Source organism: Trichoderma citrinoviride (assembly GCF_003025115.1).
Source record: "Trichoderma citrinoviride strain TUCIM 6016 unplaced genomic scaffold BBK36scaffold_2, whole genome shotgun sequence".
Classification (NCBI taxonomy): Eukaryota; Fungi; Ascomycota; class Sordariomycetes; order Hypocreales; family Hypocreaceae; genus Trichoderma; species Trichoderma citrinoviride.
Genome location: NW_020194710.1, coordinates 1,385,443 through 1,411,674, shown reverse-complemented (window position 1 = coordinate 1,411,674; position 26,232 = coordinate 1,385,443). Strand labels below are relative to the sequence as shown.

The window sequence follows — 26,232 nt, the reverse complement described above, 5'->3', positions numbered from 1 at the left end:
CTTGAGGGTTGTGTTGCTTGATGGGGGAGCAGGTGACGCGATTGCAGGACTGATAAGGAAAATCCATGCCTCGAAAATATCTGGGACTTGTTCGGGGTACGGCAGCGGCAGCGGTATGGAGAAATGCTACGGTAGCAGTACAGGTTATTGCTATGTGGCCAAGGCAGCTTACTTGGGGCCGATTGGGGGGGAGCGGGGATCAGGGATCGCATAGACATCTCAAGAGCGGCGAAGAGAGAGAGAGAGACAGAGACGGAGTGGACTCCGTGGCAGTTTGCCAGGAGGGGTCTTGACCCGACCGACTGGACATGGACATGGGACAGGGGGGTTTTTTGGAACATGGAGAGAGGCCGTGGTAGGGGGGGAGAGCGGCAAAGAGGAGAGGGGAGTGAGAGATTTGGGGACAAGGGTTTGCTGTTGTTTGGGAGGTTGGGGTATGTTGCCAGTATCGTGGGATGGATGGAGATGTGCGTGTGAGTGCAAGTTGACGGTGTTCTTGTAGTATCTATCTACTTATTTACAGCATAGATTTCTCTATGCTTATCCCTTTGATTTAATGTCCCCCATCTGCGTGACACAAATCAGGTCATGTGCAAACTCGCAAGTTGTCAACGAGCAGGGGGCATTGCACAAATGGATCCTACGCGGTATCAATGCTGAAGGGATGAATGGGTGAATGGGTGAATGGCAACAAACACCATATGCCGAGTACCAGCCCCCCTCCCCAGATGCCGAACAGAGGTTGCAAGGGGAAGAGCAAAAGGTAGCATCGAGGGAGTCGCATCCTTCTGATGGGCAAGACGCAGAGCCGGGGCGCAGGGGTCCAAGACTCTTCTGGCAATGGAGTAGTCTCGATACACCTTGATTTGATACAAATTTTGGTAATGGGAGATGACGACAAGTTTCTCCGTTGATCTATTTCGGGTGTTCATGCATGGCTTGGCTGGAGGGCGAAAAGAAAAAAACAAGACGGTTGTCTACAAGGAAGACAAGGGTATTGACAGCGGCTTTGGGGCGTCAGGTCTGAAGATCGACCATGTTGGGCTCAACTCGACGGCTGGGTTTCAGCCACCCGCCGTCATGTGGTTGCGGCTTGCTCATGTGAGGGCCGAAGGATGCATATATGCGCACACGCGGTGTAAGGTTACAATTTGAGTGTACGCTTAGTGTTGAAGGGGGGAAGGGGAGAGGATGAGGGAGAGATGGGACAGAAACGTCAATTGTTGTGGTTTGTTTGTGTAACCAATGAAAGCTGTATGAATCATCAAGTAGAGGAGAAAAGAAGAAGACGATGAAGCATTCAACGAGGACAAGGATTGCGCTGAGCTCGGGGGGGGGTCAGTTTTGAATATCACCTTCCGGTATGTTGCTATGAATTGCTTGATACGCCTGGAGAAGACAAAGGAGGTGTAGTTGCTGGGATTTGGTTCACTAACGAGGACTGACCGAATGTATTGGCAGGGTGTGTGATTGGTCTTGATCCGGGTATTGGAAGAGTCTTGGCCTGCGTGTAAGTGAGGCTTTGGACTTGTTGGGTGTGGTTGAAGACCTGATTGAGGAACTTGGCCGCTGCACTTCTGTTGCCTAGAGCCTGGATGATGATACTGCATGGATGCTGCAAGTACGAGTACTGTAATCTCGGTATCGAATATGGCTTATTGGGTGATATTTCTCTTCCTGTCTGACAATTGTCGTCGTCCCCGGTGGGTTGAATCCGCTCTGCTTTCGTCTGTTGCATGGAGGATGCCATACAACCAAGTCCAGACGGCACAAACGGCTTCGCTTAAGGGAACAAGATCAAGAGACGACTCTTACGCCGAAAAAGCAGTAGCTGAAACTAGGTACACATCAACCCCATGAATGACGATTCTTCAGCTCGGCAATAGAGGGAACAGCTCGGCACCCCCCGGCAACTGCTGATCCCGCTCAACAACCGAATCACACCCAGCATCGCGGTCAAGCAAGGGGGTTCCCCCCCCCCCCCCCCCCCCCAAACCCCAAACCCCCCCCCCCCGCCGGCCAAAAAGGGGGGCCCCCCCCCCCCCCCCCCAGAAATCCCGAGATTATCTGCTTCATCTGATACTCCTAGTACTACTACCGCACTCAGCCATCGGTCAATAGTCCAGGCAAGGCAAAAGGGAAAAAGAAAAAGTGAAAAGTGACAGCGAGTCCCGTCAAGTTTTGGGACGAGTGCCAGATGAATCAAATCCGATGCTACATACCTCGATGCGATGCCCTATTGAGGAGGTATCACCGAATAAAAAGCCAACCTGTTTTTTTCTCTTTTGCCGCGCAACTTTTACTCATAACGGTCAGCACCGATGAGGTCAATAGAGGTTGTTGGATTCGGAGTAGTAGTAGGCTGCTGCTTTGCGTTGCTACAAGGGTTCATTGGCAGCCACTTTCAAGGATCAAGATAGAGCAGTCCCTCCTTGGCACAACTGCCTGTCGTCGGCTTACACGGCCCAAAGACTTGTTCCATACAGTTTTGAAAACCGGCCTTCACCATGATCCCGGTTTGAAAAGAGGCACGTTAGTCGCCGTTTAGCGCGCGGACCGAATCGCCCAGGAAGCTGGGGAATGCCTTTTCAATAATCAGCAAAAGTCGTACGAGTTCAAGAACCCCCTGGATGCGATACGACGTGAACTCGGCAAGAAACCGCCGTTATTACAGCTCTCAGCAATAAACAGCCGCGAAGCGCGATAACCCTTCTCTCTCTCTCGCTTTCGTACAAAGCTGCTTCGCCTAGTAAAGGCGGCCCCTGCTAATTCGGAACGGGGGACTTTGTTTTTTCTTCTTCATTTCTCTATGTGTTGTCTGTTGCGGATTTGGTAACCCTTGTTGTAGTATCGAGCTTGCATATACGCGCGGCAACTTGCACGGCACAAGCAAAGAAGAGACGGGCCTGTGGTTCGTTTTGGCCATCGAATCTTATCATCGTATATCTCTATATAGTAGCACATGCTAAGTTGTCTTCGTAAGTATCCGATATTCTCTTTGTTCTGTACATGCCTACAGTGTAGCTGAAACGATCCCCAGAGTGGCGTTTCTAAGAAAAGAAACAAGCCAGACCGTGGGTCAATCCCAGTGACATCCTCCGGGCAAGGACCTTTATGCCTCATTGCTGCAGGGAGCGGACTGCCGAGCAGTGATTTCAGCCTTTGACCAGTTTGTAACGGTGTACCGGGTGCTACTACTTTGTATTATCGAAAGATCTGGGACGGGTCGGGGGGGAGTAGCCGGAGTTGGCTCTGTGCTGGCATCAGATGCGAGGTACTGTATGATGGTAAGGATGCGGAACTTGATCCCCTGCTGTGCGACGGAGCTGGTTCCGGGCATCTCGGTTCATGGGTCGGCCGCTGCCGGTCTTGACTTGCTTTTGACGGCTAGGGTTCCTGAGATGAACTATGAGCAGCGAGTCATACCGCTTTGCAGGGGTGATTCCGTGTAACTATCGGCCTCTATGGAAAGTTGTGTAAGTGAAAGAGTTATAGTTGACAATTGCAGAGAGACAATCCTTTGGAGCAGAATCCCGTGAAACTGGCATGCCAATCTCAACCAAGTCACTGTTGAAAGCCGAAGAATAATTCACATACACATGTATCCGTATAAGTCGGATTACCCACCAAGTGGCCATTTCCTTTACCCAGAAGGTGGCCATTATGGTGGCCACTTGGGATAAAAGGAGGAGTCTCTCGAGTAATATCAGGGTTCGAGCCCGCAGTTCCTCACAACATGCGGTCGAAACTGGGATTACTGCCCTGGCGCTGCATCCAGCGGATGATCGGTTCGGTTCGGGCCTCTTTCTTTTTTTGTTCTATGGAGTCATGTGGAGAGTGAAGCGGCCTCCATGGACAAGGTTGATCAAAACTTGTATTAACACATCATCTGCAAAGAAAGGGAAGTTGTAGTTTGTACCTCTTGTACATGAAAGGCCATAGGTCAGGGGAGAGACTGTTGACTCGAAGCTTGAAGCCATATTGGGATGATCCAAGACATACTTGTACATGCACGTACTCTGTACACAGTCTACTAGTACTATACAGAATACGGGGCATTGCTACTTTAACGTAGCATGTTACCAAAGAGACGGTATGACATGGTTTCACATCTTTCCGTCCTGTCTTGCCTTGTCTCGTAAATGCCGTGTCTCTGCTAGGGCCGTATGCAAGGGGCTTCTACGACATATCCAAGTACTAGCATAGTAGTACCTGTATCGCAAGAACCAGATCTAGGGGGCGTATCCGTATAATCCAAGATATCTATCTACAGCGATAAAGACAAGTATCGAGCCAAGAAAACCAAAATACTACATCATCAAACCACGGAACTTCACGATACCTTCTCTCCCTCCCACCCAACACCCGACACCGACTCCATAACCCTTCGGAGATTCACTTCCCTCTCCACGGGTAAATCTGCTTCCTTCAACAATGATGGACATGGGTCCAACATCAGCCTAAGCCCCCCTGGAGGCAAGTTTTCCGTGGAACTACTACAGCTACTTGGCGGAAGTACATGCTGCAAAGCAGGGCAGCTGGCAGCAAGCCCTTGCCAAGAAAGATGAAACCCCAACGTTGACAGTGACAGGTGAATGCCGGTTTCCGACGGCAGATGGGGTTTATGTGGCTTTTGTGTGTGACTTACCTGCGTGTGTAAGACGCTGGAAGGGGGGCAGCTCGCGGCGGAGGTTACTTGTCTAGGTTGTACGGCATTTTGGTGTAGAGCTGTTTGGGTATTCCTTTTAGGTATGTTATACGGACACTGGTGACGGGTGTAGATTTGGCACCGAATTGGAGAGAGATGAGGTTGTTGAATGGTTGTTGAGGCGAAGGAGGCGAATATTTGCAAGTGCAAACCATGAGTAACGCAAGTCTACAGATAGCAGAATGCGGAGTGAAGTGCAGGCCTGTGCGAGAGAACTACTAGTTAGTATCAAAGACACTTCAATAGTGGCCAGGTTGCTGGATATCAAGTGTTGAAAGGGCGTTACTCTTTGGTGAGATGCTATTGGACAATGATGTAGAGACAGGAGGAGCACAGGCAAGCTCTGTCAATCAGTCAATTTCACAATATGCTGTATCTACAAAGTCTCAACCAAGTATTCAGCAATTATTCCCATATCTCAGATCACAGATCACACCTCGCATCAAAGCCTGCCTTTCATATCCTTTCTCGAACCTCTTTCTCGAACCTCTCACAGGTCCCTTCACAGACTAAAGGAGCAACAACTCCCTCTACGCCCACTCCGCGCGGAACTTCTCATCAAACTCATCCCTCAGCCGAATAAATGCCTGTAGCACTCTGTAAAGGCCCTTCCCCCTTGTATGTCCACCGAGGGACGCATAGTCGGTGCCATCCAAGCCATCAACACTGGTAGGAGAAGTCGTTGCCTCGTCAGAACTGCCATCGCTGGATCCACTATTCGTAGTCTCCGTCTTGCTGCGGAACTCGCCCTCATACTCTTCACATTCCTCTTCCGCGTCTCCATCACGGGCATCCATTAGAACCGTGAGACTGCTGATGATGGTGCTCAGGGTGCGGGAGAAGTCCTTGAGATGGAACCATACCTCGCCGCGCCGAATGCCATTGTCCCTTACCAGGACGGTCATGCTGCCGTGCTTGTAAAAGTCGTAGATGTATGCGTTGAACTCCTGGCTGGTATCGTGTGGCCAGATTGGTATCGCTGGGATGGCCGATTCTTCCAAGAAGACGTCTCCACGCACCGTCTGGCACAGCTCGTGGATTGTCTTGAAGTTGTCCGTGAATCCAGAGAGAGCAACAAAAGGAGATCGCACCATGCCCGCAGCGCTAGAGTCAGCAGACGCCCAATGAACCGGCTCATCCTGGCCAACTTTTGTTTGGGTAAACGGCAGGATCCGATCTCTAGTATTGGTCAAGCTATGGCTGACATACGATTTCACGTAGTTCTTGAAGATGGAAAGAGTCTCCTGGTTGTGTTGGATGAGCAGGCATTCGGCTTCCTTAGGTAGCCGTGGAAGAAAGATGACAGACGACGACGTTCTGGCTACCTCAACAGTCTTCTTGGTGCGCTTGACGGGACGCCGGCAGAAGAGATGGGAGAGCACCAGCATCATTTCCAGCAAGACTTTCTCCGGGTTCGTGTGCAAATCTGCGCAGAGGCGGTGGAAGTAACCGCCTCTAAGCAGTGAATGAAAGGCAAACACCGCGTTTTCCATGAAATAGAGGTGGCCTACAATGCTGGCAAAGTTGATGGGAACGCCAGCAGCGGAAAGCAAGTCCTGTCTCCGAAGGTATTCGATCGAAAACCGGACGTGGTGCTTGATGGACATCTCCGACTCCGGTCCTCCCAAGTAGAGGCGCGTCTGGGATAACAGCGACCGCACCATGTTCGCTGCAAAGTCGCAGTTGTCGGACCCGTGAAGTAGCGAAAACAGCCTCAGGACAAGCGTCGTGGATATGGGGAACTGGCCATTGAGGCCCGGTAGCCGTGCCGACATGATATCATACACGCGCTTCCGTGAGATCTGGTTGAACACAATGTTCCCTAGAAGATCGAAGCCTCGACGCCCGGCACGGCCCGACGCCTGTCTGAAGTTTTGGGCTGTAAGGAATACTGAGCTGCCATGGAAGACGACCGTCTTGCAGGGCATGTTGATGCCCAGGGCTAACGTGCCAGTGGCAACGACAACCCTCAGATACCCTCTGCGGAACAAGACTTCGACCCTGCGTACATACATTGACCAGTCAGATATGTCATTGGCAACTTCGTCAGATGGTACTCACGCTTGACGATATTCGCGATTCAGACTGGAGTGGTGCACGCCGAGACCGCGTCGAAGAGCCTCCGTCATCCAAGGGCTAACTTTGCCTTGAAGGGGTTGAACTATGCCGTCTACCTCAGAGGCTTGCATCTTGGTTGCATCTGCAAAGCTGAACCGTTCCAATGGATCGTTTGGGTCGAAGCTCTCCCAATGACTGGTCTCGACGCTCGCCTCCTGGCGCAACTGCTCGTCCTTGGACATCCTTTCGTCGTCTCTGTTTTTGCCTCTGTTTTGCAGCCGCACTGTGAGTGTTCGCGGAAAGCTCATAGCCTTCTTCCACGCTGCAAAGTCCTCCAACTTCTGGGCCCATTCGATTGAGCTATCTTTCCACTTGTCCTCTGCTTCTATGAGGCTGGCCCATATCCCGTTCACAATCTGCTCACAACCATGAGTGTCATAGTGGAAAACCAGAGCAGGTAGGGCGTCATGGCTATGTAAATCGACGACTAGATGGAATATGTTGTTCTTGCCATGAAGCGACGCAGAATCTGAAACACCTTCAATCGAGCGCATCTCCAGCTGCTTTCTGATATCCTGGAACACTTTGTCTGAGCTCTCCATGATGCGTCGAAGAGCTTGTTTAAGATCTGCCTCCCATCGAATGACGTCTGCTTTTGAAATGATCTCCGGCAGAGCGGAGGAGGGATTCGGAATACCGAATTTGGCAAAGTCTTCCTTGGAGAGGACCTGTTTCATTGTTTTCCACAGACTCAGACAGTCTCTCGCCTCCAAAGATAGATCATCAAGCGCTGTGCGAGCCCTACAGGATTGTTAGTCCATGCCGTCAGTTCCATATAATGGGTGTTTTACACACCTGTCAGTTAGAGCGGCAACGGGGTGAATGAATTCAAACTCGGGGCACGCTCTGTCACCTTCGTCCAAGCCAGGAACGGGAAGCGCCTTGATACGACGAAGTCCCTGAAATGGTTCACGCTCATGTGGTATGTAGATGAACTTTCGTAGATCAGAGTACCGAGTTGTGTGCACCACTGTGTCTAGCTTAAGCCCTTTGCTTCTCTGGACCTGTGAGAGCCATTCCTGAAAGGGGCCCGGATTCCCAATGGTCGCCGAGAGGGCAATGACAGGACACGGAGCCGATAGAAGCAACTGTTCCCAGATAACGCCATCGTCGTCTTGGCCAATGCAGTGAACTTCGTCGAATATGATTCTCTTGATACGCCTGGACCAGGCATTGGGGCCTTTGGCATTTGTCGGCGCAAGCAAGAGGATCTGCAGTATATGCGGGACTGTGACCAAGACTTGACATCCAGTTGGGCTCTGAATTCTGTAGTCGCGAGTATATATCGCCCAGACAGATTTGCCGTCTTGTTTGTATCTTTTGGTAAAGCGCGCTGCAACTTCAGCGGCAATCTGGTTGACCAAGGCCTTGGTCGGAGCGACGTACACCAAAACACCGTCGTCGCTGTCCTCAAGCACTTTCTTCATGGCATAGAATGAGATGAATGTCTTGCCCGCAGAAGTCGGGGCTATGACTAGCAGGCTGTTGTTGGCATCGATGGAATTGAGCACTTTGATTTGCCATGCGTCTGGGTTGAAGGGCACCCGCTGATCCGGCTGGGAGTCGAAGCGTCGATCCATGTAAGGGGCAGCAAACTCAAGCTGCAGGTGCTGGAAGTCGGTCATGGTCTTTGCAATGTCCTTGAGAGAGTCATAGTCGAAGTTGAATGATAATCTCTGTGTCTGACTCCCAGTGGTAATAGAAAGACCTGGAATCTCGAGGCATTGTGTCAGTTTTTGAACTGCCTGGGCCACGGCCTTAGTTGCCCCAATCGCTGGAAATTCCTGAAGCCATCTCCAGATGAGAGCAACGAGGTACGATCCTGGGAGACTAAAGTCAGCATGAAATTTCCGGGGGAGTTAAAGCCATCACGATGTTCTCTTACCGGCTTCTGCCTTGGTACCTGTTCGCGCCTTTGCCCACAGCTTTCCAAGAAGATGGCACAGGTAAAGATGGACTTCTGATCCCAAAGCAACATGGTCGACTTTAGAGCGATCGTTCAGAAACTTGAGGGCTTTGAGATAGCGGGCCAAGAGAGAATGTTCTTTCTCGATTTCTCGGCAAGTATTGGCCCATAGCGCGACTATGCTATCCCGCTTGACTGATGCTTTTCGCTCCTGGATCTCCTGCGCAGCTCTCAGTGCGCTCTCCCTGCCACCAGGCTTATTGGCATGGCGCCCTGGCTTTTTGGACTTGGGCTGAGGCTGGAGGCTCGTGCTGCTGTTGCAGCCCTCCGTCGGGGCCTTCTTGTTCCTCGGGGCAAGCGCCGCAGCCTTCTTCACGACGATGGACTCAGGCTCAATGAGCTTGCCTCTTGCGTTGGTGAGGCTCGCCGAGTACGCCACAATGTCGGCCACACGCTTTTGGATCCTCCGTCTCGCAAAGAATCCGAGTTTTTGTGTCTTTTGAGGTGGCAGTAACAGCTTGGTGTTATGCCAATGGTGAAGGTCCTCAAATACGGAGTGGAGGGAGGCGTCCTGCATTCCCTGACTCTCTTTTAGCTTGATATCTCTGAGGAAGACATCCAACACAGGGTGGCTGAATGGCAAAGCCGACACTTGCAAACTATCCACGCCGTCCGAATTCGTCTCATTCACCAGCCTCGTTAGCTTAGGAAGGTCCTCGGGAAACCGTCCATTTGTTGCTGCGTGAAAAATTGACCAAAGATGCTGCCATGATTGGATGATTCGGTCAGGAAGCCACTGACAGGAGCGAAGAGAGCCCAGTGTATAATGGAACAAAGACCCATCAATAGCATCAAACAAATCCCAAGTACATTCGGCGGTACTTATGTCTGCTGTCCACTCGTCTTTCTCCACCAACATCAACGATACTTCGGTGATGCCACGCAAGAAATTGCGATCCTCAAGAGCTGGGATGGAACGATGGAGACCGACCCAATGCTGACGCTCAAGCAGGGTACAGTGCCTGAGAACTGCAAGATGAAGGAGGAATGCATGGACATGCTCTTGTAAATGATCTGAATCCTTGAAGGGCTGCTCTGATGAGTTGGCCAGAGCTAGACAGGCGGTAATGCCCAAGAGTTCTCGAACTGTCAGATCCTGAGGCTCGGTGTCTATGGGCTGGAGACACTTATTCATTCCATCATAGAGCGAAGTGTATGGAGAATCAAACTCCATTCCGATGGGAAACGGCTGCATGTTTCCAGGTAATTTGCTCAGCAAAGGTGCGTATGCCTATAGAAGCGATTCACTGTTAGCTTGATACTCGCACACAAGAGAGGCGGTATCTTGTGAAGTTACCTTTGAGCTCTTCCATTCAAGAGCATTGATGATAGCTACATTCTTGCCACGCCATAGCAAAGAGCGGATAAGATTCCGCAAAATGATGGTGTCTTTGACATCTTCTGATTCGACACCATCATGACATAGAACAAAGTGGGTGGGCAAGCCCTCGAGGTACTCGTGGAACCCCTGGCTCTCGACAGAGTCAAACTCCAGGACGGATGCTCTCGCACCGTTCCTCGCGCACTCCTCAGCATGTCTCTGTAGATGCTTGATGATGACGGTTCTTGCGTATTGGTATTTATACTCAAAGCCGGAGAGATGAGGCACGCAAAGATCCCTCAGGTCTCGAAAGAAGACAATGTCAAAGTCGCAGCCTCTCTTCTGCAGGTTGCTGAGGAACCTTTCAACGACGTACACAGCATGGAGCAGCTGGAAGCCATCTACATGCTGCTGTCAGCCAAGTCTTCTCCGCGTCGATGGGGACCGAAGAAGGGCACTTCTATTTACCTTGAAAGTCGGGAGGAGATTCCTCAAGGCAGTGTCGGATCAGCGACTCTCCGTGAACGAGAAAGGGTTCCTTGCCGGCGATGTCACCGATGAGGTCGACTCGAGGAGCCCATAGATTGGCGTACCAGGAGGAGGCAAGATCCTCCTGTTTTGCCTTTTTAGAGCCCATGACAGATATGACAAGACCAGGTCTATGACTCGGTATCAAAGTCGTTTGTAACTTCCGAAGGGGTCCAGAGAAATGGACGCAAGCGCGACGAGAAAGGGAAGAAGAAGGCGATAGATTGGCTCTGCACTCCTTGTCCAATGCCCATTTGATGGAAGTGGCGGTTATCAAACGTTGAAGAATCGACTCCCTGGCCAGCGTGGAATAAGCAAAAGCGTTTTATGATATAAATGGGAAAGATGAAATTGATGAAAATGAAGGCAAATGCAAGAGAAGTAATGTAGGGCTTTTGTAACCGACTGCAGTCACCGGCCGCGGGAGGCCTACAAGCAGCTGCCAACCAGCTGGCAGCAGCACATGTACTTCGTACCGTCCCATGCATACAACTCCAAGTCCCCTCCCTTCAGTCGAAATCCAATATGCAGCATCTCCAATAGCACGAACAAAATCGATTGGCTAGATACCAACATATGACATGTCATCGTCGGCGGGAGGCCGCGCACAATAGCCCTGAATGGTCCAAGATGGCATTCACCTACACCACTTCCGACTTTCATCAACGGCCAGCTTTGGGCATTCGTGCTTCTCTCAACTTGGCATCGAAGGAATCTCTCCGTGAGGGATGGAATATCTGAAACTTGATGTTACATGCAGATAATAGAAAAAGAACTCGGGTCATTCCGCTTCTAGCAACATGCATCTGACAATGTATATAGTTACACAAGGTGAAAGGCTTCACGTATCTGGAACAGCCTGAACGTGAACGTGTACCAGACCATTCACCATTGCAATGTTGTACAAGGCAAGACAGTAGCAATCGAATCTTTTTTTACATTCCATTATTGATCCATCTACAGTCGAATGTGCAGTCGAATAGACAGAGTACACAAGAAGAAACCCCCAAGTTTCTTTTACAAACGGGGAATCCAAAGCCATGAAAGATGCCGCCAAAACGCCAAACTATCCCAAATGCTCCCTACGTCCTTTTTCCCCCCTCCCCCTCTCTCTTCATGCAGGAAAAGAAAAACTCCCGTTTATACCGCGCTCATCATCAAGCTCTCCAGCATGCCTCCGCTCTGGCAGGCCAGCTGCGCCCTCTCAACCTCGACCTTGACCCTCCTGTGCAACGTCTTGAACCCCTGAAGCAGCTCCGCCGAAGCGCCCGCGTATTCCGAGTACAGGTCCAGCAGGTGAACGCCAACCTCCACGCAGACGCTCACGTACCGCGGGTCGCAGATGTGTCCGCACACCCACTTCAGGATCGGCTGCACGCTCTGCTCGTCGCGGTTCTCCAGCGCATCCCGCATGGCGCTGCGGTGACGAAGCGCCAGCAGCAAGGTGAGGACGTTGAGGGGTGCGTATTCGGGCGAGGTGCGGTCGATGACTTGGTCAAGGGCCTTGGCGTAGCGGGCGTGGCGGAGATCGGCTTGCCACGGTCTTTCCTTCTTCCTTGTGACGCGGCCTTCGTTCGCAATGACAACGTCGGCGCCTTCGCCGAGCATGTCGAGGCGCTTGGAGGCTTCGACGCGCCGCTTGCGCTTCTGCTTCTTGGCATCCAGAGAGTCGATGGTTCCGGCAACGAGGGCTTCCATCTCCTTTTCGCGCTCGCGCTGGCGCGTGGCTTCGGCGCCCGTCATACGTGTGCGGATGCTGAGGACACCAGACTGCATGCCGACGGCGAGATGGCGATCGTCGGCGCCAGAGGAGTCGCCTGACGGGATGACGCAGACAGAGAGAATGGGGGCTTGATATTTGAAGCTGTTGACGACGTTCCATCCGGTCGTCTCAAACATCTTGACGTGGCCTTCCAAGCTACCGGTGACAAGGCGGCGGCCGCCAGAGGCCAGGCTCATGGACGTGACTGTCTTTTGGTGATTGGTGATGAGATGTAGCGGTCGCGCGGCAACGAGGTCGAGTACGCTGACGGCGTTTCCGGCAGCGGCCAGGACGGTCGTCCCAGTGGGCAGAGGGAGCACGCTCTCGACGGGGGCGGCGTGCTTGAACGTCATGACGGCGGAACTGTTGCCCGTTCGCGGATCCCACAGCTTGACGGTCGAATCGTAACTTCCCGACACCACCATGTTGGCCATCGTGCCCGGCATGAAGCTTCCAGCCCTCACATAGTCCGTGTGGCCCACAAAAGTACTCGTCGGCTCGCTGCTGGGCAGATCCCACAACCTGACCGTCCTGTCGTCGCTCGTGCTCAGCACCGTGGTCAGCTCTACGGGCGAGAACTTGGTCGTCCACACGGGCTGCTTGTGATCGAGCCATGTCCTCAGGATAGCCCTAGAGTTCACGTCAAAGACTTGTATCCTCCCCGTGTCGTCTCCCGCCACCAGCACGCGGCCGTCCTTGCGAATCTCTCCGCTGCGCGCCACATCGGTAAAGCGGGTGATTGTCTTGAGCAGCTTGCGGCTGCGAATCGAGTAGATCTGCACGCGCGTGCCTGTCGTCACGGCAAAGGAATCGATGCTGCTTGACACGTGCGTCACAGGAAAATTGGTCGGCGACGGAATCAGGAGTTGGTTCTTGAAGGACTTCCAATATTTCTGCTCAGCCGTCAAGGGCGCGGGGCCAGACGCCAGCTTGACCCTCGGCAGGGGCGCCACTTGTGTCGCCATTGTGCTTCGTCGCTTCGCCTAATCGATGGTTAGCAGCAGCAGCAGCATTGAGGTGCTTTATTCTGGGATCGAGTGAGTGCTGACTTGGTGGTTCGGCTGTGTCTTTCTTCCCAAGGTTTGGCGATGTGACGATCCAAGCAGTCGTGCAGTGTGAGGTTGGCGGGCTAAGTTGGATATTTTTTTTCTGTTGGCGATAAGCAACAGCCGATAAGATCTAACCGCGGAAAATTCACCGCGAGGCGGCAGCACTATGCCGTACAAAGTTTAGCGTAGACTAGCGCAGACAATGGCAAGGAGAAATTCCGTCCCTGCATCATCGGCTTGTTATTTTTCGCACCTATTTGTATACGTCAGTGAAGGATAGCATCACGGCGACACACACCACAACATCATTCATACTGTTTGCATTCTTTTCTAGATCTACCGCTACGTCACGTCATATATCAAATGAAACCGTCCTTAACAGTTTTGGAAAAAAAAGGAAAAGGGGGGCACAAAAAGGGGAACAAAAGGAAAACAGGATACAGAAAGGCAACGAGGGGAAAAGAAAATCCTCATGGTCCCAAGCTTCCCAAAGACGCCGCCCATTATCCTTCCCAATCCCGCTTTATATATGCCTCTTTCGATATTCGTACAAGACAGAATTACACTGCATCATAAAAAGTTTCAGTAGCCGCCTCGGCGTCTGGAACGGCCGGTGCCAATATCAATCTTTTGCATCTCTTGAATGAGAGCCATGTCTTCCGCCCCTCCATTGGCGCCGCTCATAACGGGCAGTGGCACTTTGGCCGGGATCGGAGGGCCCTGGTTGGCGACGCTATACGCAGGTGCGTAGTTGTCGTTTGGGTGGTCCCACGCGCCAGCGCGTGATCGAGTCGAACTGTAATGATTCGTCCTATCGTGAAAATTGTCAGGCGCAATAGGCGCGGGAGGGTTGGGAACCGCAGTCGTAGGCGGCATGGAATGACGAGTCTTCTTCTGCAGACGCTGCCGCCCGCCTTGCACCGGGGGAGCACGGGGTCCCTCCGTGTAACCGTAGGCGGTGGACGGTACCATGGCCTGCGAGGTTCTCGCCATACTAATGCGGAGGGGTCTCCGGCCGCTGGGCGGCATCGGTTGTGCTCCGGACAACGGCGGCCTGGTTCGAGTCGGCGAAGCCTCTTGCGGTGGCTTGGTCTCTGGCTCGGGAGCCCAGGACTCTTCAGGTAGATGATCCGACGGGTCAATCTCTCGGCCATCGTGCGTGACAATCTTGGAAGGCGAATCTGACGGGTCGAGCCCGGGAGATCCATCCCTAGAAGACACACCGGGGTTGAAGGCGTCGTAGGAGTCTGGGCTGAAGGGAATGTCCGAGTGCCTCCTATTGTCAGAAACGCGAGGTGCAGGGCTGACCGACTTGCGTCGGATCCTATGTTGGGGGTTAGGGGAAGCATCGCGATATCCCTGCGGGTTAGGGGAAGCATCGCGATATCCCTGCGGGTTAGGGGAAGCATCTCGATATCCCTGCGCATGCGGGTCAGGCCCACTGGCATATGCACCCGATCTTCGCATGTCGTATGATTCGTATGGTTGCGGCGAAGCGCCGTAGGCCGGCTCGTGCGAAGGCGGTGGCGGTTCGCTCCTATGGCGGTCTCGAGCAGAGATGCTGCCGACTGGACTGCTTTGATAGTTGTATCGACCGTCATGGTGTCGTTCTTCGTATGGTCTGTTAGACAGCTCTTGAACTAGGTTGGGATCTACGCCCGGAGCCAAGGAGGGCGGCAATCCCGGAAGTCCGTAGCTCGGAGAGCTTTGAATGTATGTCGTTTCGTGCTCTCGCTGTTGGTTAGGGCGCTGGCTTTGGCCGCCATAGGAGTACTGCGTCATCTGCTCTGGACTCTCAGTGTAATCCCTGGACGACATAGGGGACACGGAGTTTTGGTTCCGGGGCTGTTCCTGATAAGGCGGATAGGGGCCCGGGGATTGGTTCATAAACCCCGGGGATACACCTCCCGGAGAGCGACTGAGACCTGTCGACACGGGGACAGAGCCGGCGTCGTACACCACCTCGTCCAGGGGAGGGATACTGCGACGGGGCCTGTTCCGCATGGAGCCTGGAGGCGATTCCGGCACATCCTCCACGGTGGGTTGCATGGAGCGATGCTGAGCGTCGTAGGCGTCGTAGGAATTGTGCGGCTCGTACGCAATGGCTTTCTGCATAGGCGGCTGTGCCGGCTCGTAGGCCCGAAACTGTGGGCGGCCGGGATAGTTCGATGTGGTGTTTCTATGAGCCTCGTTCTTCAGGACATCAGATCTCATTGAGGCGGGCGGGGTAACCCTCTGGGGCGACGGCTCGTCACTTCTCCGTTGCAAGCCCTCCTGGCTGGTGCTATGTCGTGATCGGTGAGCGGGTGGTGGAGGAGCGGCCTGTCGAGGGCCTCCCTGAGGAGGATACGGCGCGGGATCGTCTATCGGGGTCATCATGTCGTAGGTGTCGCCCGCGAGCGAGTAGCTGCTACCTCGGGGATCAAACTGCTCATAGGGCGAGACGGGTATCTTTTGGCTGTAGCGACTCTCTCTCTCGTGCGAGTCCTGTCGTGTCGGGCGTGGCTGGCGAGGCCCCTCGACACGGCCGGAACCAGCATGGCCCTGAGGGCCGGGTGAGTTTGCAGAAAAGTAGTCGGCATGGCGCGACCGAGTGCTTCCGTGTGGCGGGGTGCCATACTCGGTAGTTTCGTTGAGTGAGCTCGTAGAGTTGTATGGTGAGTGATGGACGGGCTTCCCGATATGCCGGGGCGGTGTCTGATGGTAGTCTGGTGGGGTTTGAGACGAGATGCTTGCAGTGACCTCACCGGTAACGGGGTCTGTCGGCAGAGGACGCCTTTTCACGATATCCTTGCGCTTGGGTGACGAGTTCTCCAGCTCGCCGCCCATGGATTGCCTAGATCTGGCCGCGGGCTTGTCGGGCTTGGGCCGGCTGTCGTAGAAGGTGATTTCGAGTCGGATTTCCCCCGCATACTTGCCTCGACAAGTGAGCGTCTGCCACACGTCATTCTGGCCGCCTCCGGGGATGATGATGCCCTTGAGATCGATCCACGACTCTCCGATGAGGTCCGTCTTCTTGTCATCTGTGAAGACGGAGACCTTGAGCTGATAGTAATCGGCCGAGTCGTGCACTGTGAACCGAAGCTCTTGGTCCCTGCACGAAACGAAAAAAAGCAAAGAACGGCACAGGTCAGTCGCTTGCTCTCACAGCTTGTCTCACCACCAATACTCAGGACTGAGATGATGCAAACAGAAACGGCTTACCATTTGGGCGTCTGGCCGCCTCGGACATCCGTGGCCGTCTTCTTGGCCTCCTTGCCCAGCCTGGCAGCGCAGTAGGGATCCTGCTTGCCGATGGTCTTGCGGTTGGGCAAGTTCTTTGCGCGGTCGACAATGGCCACGAGGGTGCCAATCACAGGGCCATCCACGGACATGTCGGCAAACAGGCCTGCGGTGTGCGGGCCGTTGATGGCAAATGATTTGGACGCCGTGGACAAGGCCATGGTTGGCTGGAACAGGCTCGCAAGAGCGTTGCCTCGGGCTTTTGAAGGGAGGAGATGGGAGACCTCCATTGATTCGGGCTGCTGGGATGCTGTTGCTTTTGTTTACATCGGCAGATCTCGAGGTATGGATGGTATGCTAGCGTCTGGCGATCAGCGGCTCGTCGTAATTGGACGCCACCATGAAGCTTTGCAGACGGGACAAAGGCTGTGCTGATGACGACGAATGAAACCTAATAATAGCCGCCGAGGGAGTCACTGAGATGACGAAAGTAGCCGTACGGCATCTGATGCCTACCTTATAGATAAGAGGTGGAAAGAGAACTGGGAGGAGAGGAGAGATTGGAGAGGAGAGGACGTGGAGGGTGTGGAGAGGTGAACCTTTTGAGCGTCCCGCACCAGACCCAAGGGAAGCACGGATCCTGCGACAGCTGCCATGCATCCGCCCTTCCAGGGAGCTCCCTCTGGGCCCCAGTGCCTTGTTCCAGCGGCCGTAGCGCTGTGGCGGGTGCTGAGCTGCAGTTTAGCGCACGGCCAGGCGCTGCAGCAGTGCTGTGCGTCCAAGTACAGGTACGAGGCTGGGGAGCGGGGAGGGGGAGGGACGGGAGCCGTGGAAACTCGGCGGATGGACGTTCTATTTCCAAGCAACGAACCTTGGAACGCGCTGCTCCGACGCATGCACCGGGAGGTACAGATACTTTGCAAACTTCCACTCTTTCCACGATCATCAAAGAACCTGGATTATCTACGATTCGCACCGACTCGCATCATCCGTCACAAAGGCGACCCTTGGCGGGTTTCAGGGCTGCAGATGCCTGCACCTTGTCCGTCCAATTGCTTGATACGGCGCACTGCAGCAACGCCGCCCGCCCTTCCAACCCGCGATCCCTTTGACGATGCCCTTTGGGTGGCTGGTTGTCCAAAACCCCCCCGAAAATCGAGGTGGCTGGAGCGGCTACGAGTGTGTGCTACTGCAAGGGCCACAGCGGGCATCTGCCCAGGCTGGAGCGCTGACTGGCCGTCGAGCCTCTCCAAGGTTGTTCTTCCAGCGGTCTAGTGGCCCGCGATCAATGCCCAAGTGCCTCAGCCCCGCCCGGGTCTCATCAAGCTGGGATCTTGCAATCCATCTTGCAGGGGGGCGGTGCCCTGTCAACGGAGAGCCTGTGTTGCTCAGCTGGGCTGCTTCCGTCATGTAAACAACATCTAGAGGGAGCTTGGAACAAAGGATTGGCTTCCAACGGTGCATGGCGATCGATCGGCTCCCTGCATTGCTGGAATGCACATGGCAACCGCTCTGCACCGTCTCAGCCGTTGCCCACGCGTTTCTGCAGCGACTCATTTAACGATAAGGCGTTTCCATGTGCTGCAGTTCCAGCTGAATGCAAGTTTGCTGCTCATGGATAGGACAGCCCAGAGACTAGACTACTAACGTGAACATAGGCATATCATATCTCGTCTCCAATGTACCCGCCGAAGATCCGGAACTTACAGGCATCCAACTTGAATTCTTGCATCACCGCTCTCTCTCTGTTCTTTCAACATCATTCATGTCTGCAGCCTTGCTCCATACCAACTGAATCGACAAAGCCAAGCAACATCATTGCCCCTTGCTTCCTCCCCCAAGCCCGGCAGCTGACGTCGCCCTACCAGCACCAGGTCGCCAAGGCGATCGAATCAGAAATCACAGCGCCCACGGCGTGTGGAATCGCTGCGGGCATCCTCTCCGAGTGCGCATCTCAGGAGGCGTCAGCAGCGGGTACCGACAGCCTCTTGGGGCTTGTTTGACTTGCACTTCTTTGTTTATTTCCTCCCTCAACCCCACACCCCTGCCATCTGTACTCCGTATTTGTGCCCAATATGGGCTTCCACGGTTGGCGCATCAGGATATAACTTTCGCGACCCAAACGGAGCGTCTCCGTGCGTGTGCTGCGCGACGACGATTCGCACTCGTAGGTAATAGACGGTGAGGTCCGTATCATATATGATGGGGGGCGGACGCGGAACTGGCGGTCACTGTTTCGCTTACACCAAATGCGATGGCTCGAAATCTTGTTTTGCGTTCTACAAGTGGGATCCCGCATTGCTCGACGATATATCGGTAAGAAGAGTGGTAGCGAGCAAAGTACGGAAAGGAGTCCAGCATTGCACATCTGCTACAGGAACATGAACACTCTCATGTTTGTCGTGTCGTATAATCCCATGGTCGACGAGAGTTCACTTTCATAGATCTTTAGCTAAATCCTTGTGTAGAAAGAGTATCTTCATTCAGCTCGTCTACCAGTCACAGCCCTTTGCCAAAAGGTCGGCGAGTTGCTCGAGGTGCTTCTTATCCGTCTCATCGAATCCGTTCAGCTCGGCGCAGTCGACGTCGATGATGGCGACGAGCTTGTCGCCCGACACAATGGGCACCACGATCTCGCTCTTGCTCTCGCTGTCGCACGCAATGTGGCCGGGAAACTTTTCCACGTCGTCGACGAGCTGCGTAGTCTTGGTGGCCGCAGCAGCACCGCACACGCCTCGGCCAAACGGGATTGTCTGGCAGGCCACTTTGCCCTGGAACGGTCCCAGAATGAGCTGGTCCTTGGCCGAGGGATCCAACACGTAGAAGCCTAAGTAGGCGGGAAGCAATAAGCATAAATCCTTTGGTTCTTTGTCTCAAGTTTGTTATTCCTTGCCGAAGCTGTTTTGTCACTTACCTGCCCAGTTCACTTGGTTGCTCGGAGCGGGAAGGGACTTGTAGGCATGCCACAGCAGCGAGGCCGCGTTGGAGAGATTGCTAGCCGCCTCGTGTCAACACAAAAGTCATGCTCGTATATCATTCTTTACCTCAGCTGCGAGGCTCGTATGAATATGGAGTCGATGTCCATCACCTACCAGACCTGGCATCACCACCGGAGGAGCCGCATGTTAGTTCTTGAGTCGTACAACACATTCGCCCGCCGACGCGGTGAAGAGGGGACAGAGGAAAGGAGATTGACGAACCCAGTTGCGCTGACCGTAAAACAGCCCTTCGGCCTGCAGCAGCACCTGCTCATAGGCATCATCCTTGGTGACGCCCTCGGCAAAGTTGGACGCATCGGCGTGGACCTGCAGCTTTCAGGTGAGCACAACAGCCAACCTTGGACTTTGTGACTAGTCTCCCTGGTGAACGAACCATGGCTCCTTTTTTTTCTCCCTCTTTGTTCCTTGTTGTTTCTCCTTTACCCCTGACGAGCAAAGAATGCGTCAGAACTTTCTTTGCTTCTTGGCGTCAAAATCGATCTCCTTTTAATTCCCACAGATCGGCAACGGCGAGGCTTGTTTTTTCTCCTCCTTGACCGCGATGCGATTTTCAGAAACCGCCTTTTTTTTCACTCGAAGAACAGAAGTGTGAGCTCAGCGATTAGTCACCGCAGACTTCGAGATGGGACGGAGCCCGCTAAGCAAGACACGGCAACGGCGAGTCAGTGGGGGGGATTGACGCCATCGGGGTGGAGGCTGTTGAAGATTGTCTTCTGTAGGTGCTCATACTGTAGCATGGTAGATGAGCCTCTTGTTCGTCACTCCCTCCCTGGATGCAGTATTGACTGGCGGCACGGTATCTACCGGGTAGCGTATGTAGTATCTAGAAACAAGATCCGACAAGGTCTGATGCGCAATCGGCATTGGACATGCTGCGATGAATGCTTCCTTGATACAGCCCCCCTTGTCAACACAATCATCAGTGATCAACTCTCAGCTTCTAGGTGCGGTGTGCAAGGGCCCGCTCCGTTTAGAGAAGCACGACCGCGTCAGAAATGATAGAAAAGCCCCGAGTATCTGCGGAGAGTCCGGCCGAGATGCGAACACTCCGTACTTGTCCATAAGAAATCCGTACCTATGAATGGCACAGATGACAATGCATGTAGTATGTAGAAAGCCTTCATACTACTTTCATGTTTATACTACGATAACATGAAGCAGCAGGATGAGTCTATAATACTACCTAACCTACATGTAATACATATCCTGAGGTTCTTTTCCAAGGTCTTGCGCTCCCACACAGGCCAATTGGAATTGGAGTCGGAACGCCGCCGAATGCGACTTCCCAGGTAGGCAGGAAGCGGCGAAATCTTGTTTTTACTCTAATTCTTTGATTTCTTCCTTTTCTCCCTTGGGCTTCCTACCATCTGTCACCACTTCAGCAGACCACATTGTTTGCAAAAGGAATTGACAGTACCCTCAATTGCCTGAGTGTGTGTCAAATCCGCTTCCCTTCAGGCATCTGACTAATCCAACTTTTAGCAGCTGGCCAATCGCCCATCATGATGGCATAGACGACGCATAGACTACACGTATTCGCCCCGAAGCTGGTCATCGTGTAAAATCTCCCAAGCCCTCTGATCCGCCACTGGCTGGGTCCAACTTCGGCCGATCATGATGCTAAAAACTCCCTCTAGTTCTCTTTCCCTGAACTCCTTCATCCAAGTCGTACCAGCGGAAGTGCTGTTGCAAGAATGAGTTATCGCTTCACAGCCCAAAGGAGGCTCATCAGTCCTCGAATCATCGCGCAGTCGCATATCCTGCGCGCCAGCCGAACGCTGCATCAGTCAAGAGTCCTTCGTGAGGGCAAGAACATCAGTCCCGCTGTCCAGCAGCTGGCGCCTGTGAACCCGTTCCTCAACCCGCCAGCTTCAACGCGCCCGCCGCCACTGCAACCCGTCGAGCCTCAGCCGTCCACCGTCAAGTATTACTTCCAGCTGGGCAAATCTTACGTCAAGTTCTTCACCCAGGGCGTCAAGGCCGTTGTGACGAACGCCAAGCTGGTCAAGGCCAAAGTCAAGAGCCTGCCGAGGGCGGAGCGGCCAACAATCCTCAAGCCGCGCTATATACCAGACTCCTTCACCCGCGCAGATTGGGTGCTGCTGTGGCGAACCAGGCACGATGTCGTGCGGCTGCCCGTCTTTGCCCTGTTCTTCTTGGTGTGTGGAGAATTCACACCTCTCGTGGTCGTCTTCATGAGCGGCATATTGCCCTTTACATGCCGGTTCCCAAGTCTGATGAAGGATATACTGGGAAAGGCCGAACAGCGGCGTGCGGCGGCTTTCAACGATCTGGAGAGCAAGTACTCTCACGGTGCGTTCAGCCCCGGAATCACAAAGGCTGTAGCGCGCCAGCACATTCTCAGAACCTTGGATCTCTCAGGGGCGATGTGGGATCGGCTGGGATTCACTCCCCCGGGAATGTGGAATATCAAGGGCAAACTGCGCATGTCGTACCTGGAAATCGATGACAAGCGACTGCTCGACGGCGGCGGCCCGTTGGGTCTGGAAGTGGAGGAGCTTCGCATTGCCTGTTCTGAACGCGGCCTCGACGTTTTGGGCAAGAGTGAGGGCGAGCTGAGGACCCGACTTGGTGACTGGCTGCGGTTGACCGCGGTTGAGGAGCCGGGCGAGAGGCGGCGGCGGATGGCGACGCTGATGATGACAAGGTGCGTCTTTCTACCGTGGAGTTTCGGCGACGTCCAGCTGACATTTCATTCATTCATACGAGACCTGAAAACTGGCCACAGCAGCGCAACTTTGCCGTTCCCGAGTGGCAGCTGTAAGATGCACTGAGAGTAATGAAGGCACTGGGTTGGGAGTCATGGTACAGGCTGGGCTTTATAGATCTTGATATAGATACACGAGGGCAAGGCCACGGGATAGAAGGAACCACGATATCCATTGCGGTGTCTATATACTGCACCAGGCGATACCATGAACCTGAGCATTGATTCGTTGTGACATCCATTGGCACACATCCACGCAGACGGGAGTCAAAGCCTAAGGCACTACTATGGTAGTTAGATGTACCCGGTAACTCGGCTCTGGCCAGCCCGTGCATCAGCCACATGAACCCAAAGACATGCCGAACTCACAAATCCGCCAAATAAACGATGTCAGAGCACTTTTTCTCTGCTCAAACCAGTGCCGTTCCCACGTGTCAGATCCGGGGATGACCCCACGCCTCCAGAATAGCCGAAAGGCACATCAGCCAAACCATGGATGTCACACGGAAGCGTCATGGAGTCTGCATACGAAGGAAGTCCTTCGTGCATACATGAACCCTTATCAATCTTTATTAAAGAGACAGCTGAGCATTTTCTATCACGACAGGTCGAGGAACGCCTTTTTTATCCTTCCTTTGCAACCAAACATTGTCAGTGCTTGAATATATGCTTTGGAGACAAGCCGTTTTGGGGAGAGGGATTCCGGGGTAGGGGGGAATGGAGCTAAGGCCGGAGCTCACTCAGATGATGTCAGCAACTCAAGTTTGGCCGAGGCTCGCATCACATGCGCGGTTCCCTTGACGGTCATCCATCCATTCCGGCTAATGCTACAATATCCAACGACTCTCTCCATCTTCTCTCCTCTCATCCTCCTTTCTCTAATTCTCAACCCAGCCCAACAATCGATTCTCCAAACGCCTTGACTCTTCCTCTTAACAAGCCCTCCCCTCTCGCAAAAACCCCTCGAGCCCTCGCCCAGCATGTCTCTCAAGAACGGTAAGCAAGCAAGCAAAAAATTGAAAGAACAGATTCAACAGTTCAGAACATGGAAAGCTAACACCGCCCCTTCCATGCAGACGCCTTCCCCTCCTCCGAGGCCTTCGACGCCATCAACGCCGCCCTCAGCAGCAGCGAAGCCGACCGCAAGGACGCCATCAAGAACGGCAACGCCGTCTTCGCCTTCACCCTCAAGAACAAGGCCGGCGAGACGGCCAGCTGGCACATTGACCTCAAGAACACCGGCACAGTCGGCACAGGCGTCGGCGAGAATCCCACCGGTACGCGCTTCCCCCCCTTTTTACATACTTTGCCACCTTTACCCTCCTACAAGGAAATGCGTTCCAGGTGAATCCTTGGCAGAAACTGTTGCTGACGTTTTATTTGCCTGCAGTCACCCTCTCTCTCTCAGACGAAGACTTTGGCAAGCTCGTCTCCGGCAAGGCGCAGGCCCAGCGGCTCTTCATGTCCGGCAAGCTCAAGGTCAAGGGCGACGTCATGAAGGCTACCAAGATGGAGCCCATCTTGAAGAAGGCCCAGACCAAGTCCAAGCTGTAGACGCGAGAAGGCTGAACGCGCATAAACCCACGCACAAATTCGATAAAACGAAATTGGGTGTAAATACGACAGGGGGAACCGTTGGAAACACACACACAACCCCCTTTGACGGCACTTTTTTGTTTTGCTCTTCCTCATGTACCATACCAATTGCTGTTGCTGGTTTGACTGATGTTCGCCTCGGTGGTTCTGGCTCCCACCGTAAAAGAGGAGGGAGGGGGGAAGGGAGAACGGTCATTTCAAGCTCATGGTGCCTTATGACTTCTGGCATAGACGAGAATACCATTTTCCAGCTGGATTCGTTTCCAGCGTGGACCTTTTTGTTTACTTTCTTGGTTTATTTCCTCGAGCGTACAATTGAGGCAGATTCTGACATGTCCTTACACCTAAACACGCGCCGCAACCTTACGAATAGCCTGCCTCGCCTCCTCTCGTACCTCACGCACGATCTCACCCGCAGGCTGCTCCTTTCTCACCATGCCAATCGCCGCGCCCCTAATAGCACACACGTACAAATCCATCAGCGCCAATCATGAAATTGCATCTTGCAAAACACACACTCACACACACAACCAAGCGAGAAAAAGAGGGGAAAGGGGGAAAGGTAAGGAAAACTCACGCCCAGGTATTAATCAGCCTCGTCGCCTCCTCAGGCGAGTGATCCTCGTGCAACTCCCTCCAGCACTCGTCCAGAGAGGCTCCCGCCAGGAACTTCTCATGGATGGGCCCCACGACGGCCCTCCCGTCGTAGAGCGAGCCCCAGAGGGCCGAGCCGGCGATCTGGTCGTTGAAGGGCGACTTGAGCGTCGAGAGGGCGCCGTCGGAGGCCTCGAGGATGATTTGCTTGCGGAAGTCGGGGACGATGCTCTCCTTGGCGACGGTGAACTGCGGTGGGAAAGTTAGGGGGTCATGTTACATGTAGTTTTTTGGTTTCAATCGCCTGGAGTTTTGCCTTGGGTGGACTTTTTGGGATTTGGGATATACAAACTCTTGTGCCCATGACCACGGCATCCGCTTCTACAGTTTGCTTGTTAGCCATCATGATCAAAACCACTCACACAAGATGTCCTTCCGTCTTCCACATCCCGACTCACCGAGCGTCAACATAGCCGCCACACTCTTCCCATCCGCAATGCCCCCCGCCGCAAGCACACAAACGCCCTCATCACCACCATAACAACCCCCCTCATCAACCAGCCTCCTCGTCTCCGCCAACAGCGGCACCACCCCCATCCCCCTCCGGTACTGATGCCCTCCCGCGTCCGTCCCCTGGCAGACCACCGCGTCCGCCCCGTCCTCGAGGGCCTCCCTCGCGGCCGCCACGTTGCCCACCTGCACAAACACCTTGGGCGCCGTCACTCCCTCCTCATCATCTTTCCCCAGCCCCTTGAGCAGCCGCACAATCTCCCCCTGCGGCCGGATGTGCTCGTGCGGCGCAAAGAGCCACACCGCGGCCGGCCTGTGCCTGCGGATCACGGGCAGCGCCGTGGCCGCGAAGCTGCCGATGCTCGGGTGGCACGTCAGGAAGCCCGCGCCGACGCGGAGGCGGCCCGAGGGCGTTGTCGTCGTCGTCGAGTCGGCGGAGTCGTCGTCGCCGCCGCCGAGCAGCTGGCGGATCTTGGTGAGGTCCGCGTCGAGCTTGGTTACTTGGGGCGAGTTTTCGCTGACGTCTGCGATGCACCCGAGGAGGCCTTTTTTTTTTCCCGATGTTAGTTATTCGACATGGAAATTTCCCCGTCGATTTGATTCCTCAAGTGTTTTTTTCCATTATTCTCCATTTATAAACTTATATATACGCGGAAAATGGAGGCTTTCTTCGTCAATACAACACATACCGAGTCCGCCCGCCTTGGACACCTCGGCGGCAAGTTCCGGGCTGACGGCGCCAGCCATCGGCGCATTGACAATCACGGGCGCTTCAGTCCACGGGAACCATTGCTGGATCTTGCTGCTCGACATTGCTGAAGCTTTTTCTTTTCCCTGTGGATAAAACAAAACAAGAAAGAAGTACAAGTATCTACAAGTGCAATTGTGTTTTGTATGTCTCGGGAAAGATTGACGATGAGTTCAAGGGGTCCTTCGTCAAAACCTCTGAACAGAGCGGGGGGGATTATGATGCGACGACAACAAAGCTTGAGTCGAAGCGTATCTGACAAAGGTGGATATATAAGGCAGAGAATGAAGATGTGGAGGGGTAAACATAAGGCTGGGCGAATCTGAGAAGCATCCAGCCACTCTCCCCGGAGATGCTGCTTCTGCTGATTGATAACTACCTTA

General features: G+C 53.7%; 7 protein-coding genes across 7 annotated transcripts; 2 read left to right on the top strand and 5 right to left on the bottom strand.

Annotated features, from left to right (window-relative positions):
* Positions 1 to 5,238: 5,238 nt before the first annotated feature.
* Positions 5,239 to 10,750, bottom strand: BBK36DRAFT_1188026 (P-loop containing nucleoside triphosphate hydrolase protein; the record flags this gene model as incomplete). The annotated part of the gene is made up of 7 exons (XM_024896558.1): positions 5,239 to 5,931; positions 6,112 to 6,709; positions 6,770 to 7,567; positions 7,622 to 8,567; positions 8,712 to 10,023; positions 10,090 to 10,514; positions 10,582 to 10,750. The coding sequence occupies 7 exons, from the start codon at positions 10,748 to 10,750 to the stop codon at positions 5,239 to 5,241; spliced, it is 4,941 nt and encodes a 1,646-aa protein (XP_024752996.1).
* A 937-nt stretch (positions 10,751 to 11,687) lies between these two features.
* On the bottom strand, positions 11,688 to 13,529 carry BBK36DRAFT_1134296 (WD40 repeat-like protein). Its single transcript, XM_024892258.1, has 4 exons — positions 13,494 to 13,529; positions 13,420 to 13,456; positions 11,782 to 13,398; positions 11,688 to 11,724 (listed from the first exon to the last, which is right to left on the bottom strand). The coding sequence occupies exon 3, from the start codon at positions 13,366 to 13,368 to the stop codon at positions 11,782 to 11,784; it is 1,587 nt and encodes a 528-aa protein (XP_024752995.1). The 5' UTR covers positions 13,369 to 13,398; positions 13,420 to 13,456; positions 13,494 to 13,529; the 3' UTR covers positions 11,688 to 11,724.
* Positions 13,530 to 14,034: 505 nt separating this feature from the next.
* On the bottom strand, positions 14,035 to 16,895 carry BBK36DRAFT_1138098 (hypothetical protein; the record flags this gene model as incomplete). Its single annotated transcript, XM_024893218.1, has 2 exons — positions 14,035 to 16,546; positions 16,657 to 16,895. The coding sequence occupies 2 exons, from the start codon at positions 16,893 to 16,895 to the stop codon at positions 14,035 to 14,037; spliced, it is 2,751 nt and encodes a 916-aa protein (XP_024752994.1).
* Positions 16,896 to 18,860: 1,965 nt separating this feature from the next.
* BBK36DRAFT_1134294 (GAF domain-like protein) lies at positions 18,861 to 20,348 on the bottom strand. The gene is made up of 7 exons (XM_024892257.1): positions 20,190 to 20,348; positions 20,164 to 20,165; positions 20,047 to 20,098; positions 19,875 to 19,979; positions 19,589 to 19,676; positions 19,089 to 19,501; positions 18,861 to 19,044 (listed from the first exon to the last, which is right to left on the bottom strand). Exons 3-6 carry the CDS (start codon positions 20,047 to 20,049, stop codon positions 19,167 to 19,169), a joined length of 531 nt encoding a protein of 176 aa, XP_024752993.1. The 5' UTR covers positions 20,050 to 20,098; positions 20,164 to 20,165; positions 20,190 to 20,348; the 3' UTR covers positions 18,861 to 19,044; positions 19,089 to 19,166.
* Positions 20,349 to 21,367: 1,019 nt separating this feature from the next.
* BBK36DRAFT_1109781 (hypothetical protein) lies at positions 21,368 to 22,458 on the top strand (the record flags this gene model as incomplete). The annotated part of the gene is made up of 2 exons (XM_024889511.1): positions 21,368 to 22,341; positions 22,404 to 22,458. 2 exons carry the CDS (start codon positions 21,368 to 21,370, stop codon positions 22,456 to 22,458), a joined length of 1,029 nt encoding a protein of 342 aa, XP_024752992.1.
* Positions 22,459 to 23,381: 923 nt separating this feature from the next.
* BBK36DRAFT_1156239 (sterol-binding-like protein) lies at positions 23,382 to 23,955 on the top strand (the record flags this gene model as incomplete). Its single annotated transcript, XM_024893907.1, has 3 exons — positions 23,382 to 23,397; positions 23,478 to 23,678; positions 23,792 to 23,955. The coding sequence occupies 3 exons, from the start codon at positions 23,382 to 23,384 to the stop codon at positions 23,953 to 23,955; spliced, it is 381 nt and encodes a 126-aa protein (XP_024752991.1).
* Positions 23,956 to 24,341: 386 nt separating this feature from the next.
* BBK36DRAFT_46340 (inosine monophosphate dehydrogenase) lies at positions 24,342 to 25,914 on the bottom strand (the record flags this gene model as incomplete). The annotated part of the gene is made up of 5 exons (XM_024898104.1): positions 24,342 to 24,450; positions 24,575 to 24,840; positions 24,944 to 24,972; positions 25,050 to 25,646; positions 25,785 to 25,914. The coding sequence occupies 5 exons, from the start codon at positions 25,912 to 25,914 to the stop codon at positions 24,342 to 24,344; spliced, it is 1,131 nt and encodes a 376-aa protein (XP_024752990.1).
* Between the last annotated feature and the right edge of the window lie 318 nt (positions 25,915 to 26,232).

Coding starts and splice junctions, on each gene's coding strand:
- BBK36DRAFT_1134294 (XM_024892257.1), bottom strand. Junction 19,677..19,874: donor TTTACGGTCAGCGCAACTGG/GTTCGTCAATCT, acceptor TGTTGACACGAG/GCGGCTAGCAATCTCTCCAA. Junction 19,502..19,588: donor CAACCAAGTGAACTGGGCAG/GTAAGTGACAAA, acceptor CCGCCTACTTAG/GCTTCTACGTGTTGGATCCC.
- BBK36DRAFT_1134296 (XM_024892258.1), bottom strand. CDS start 13,368: ATGGCGACACAAGTGGCGCCCCTGCCGAGGGTCAAGCTGGCGTCTGGC.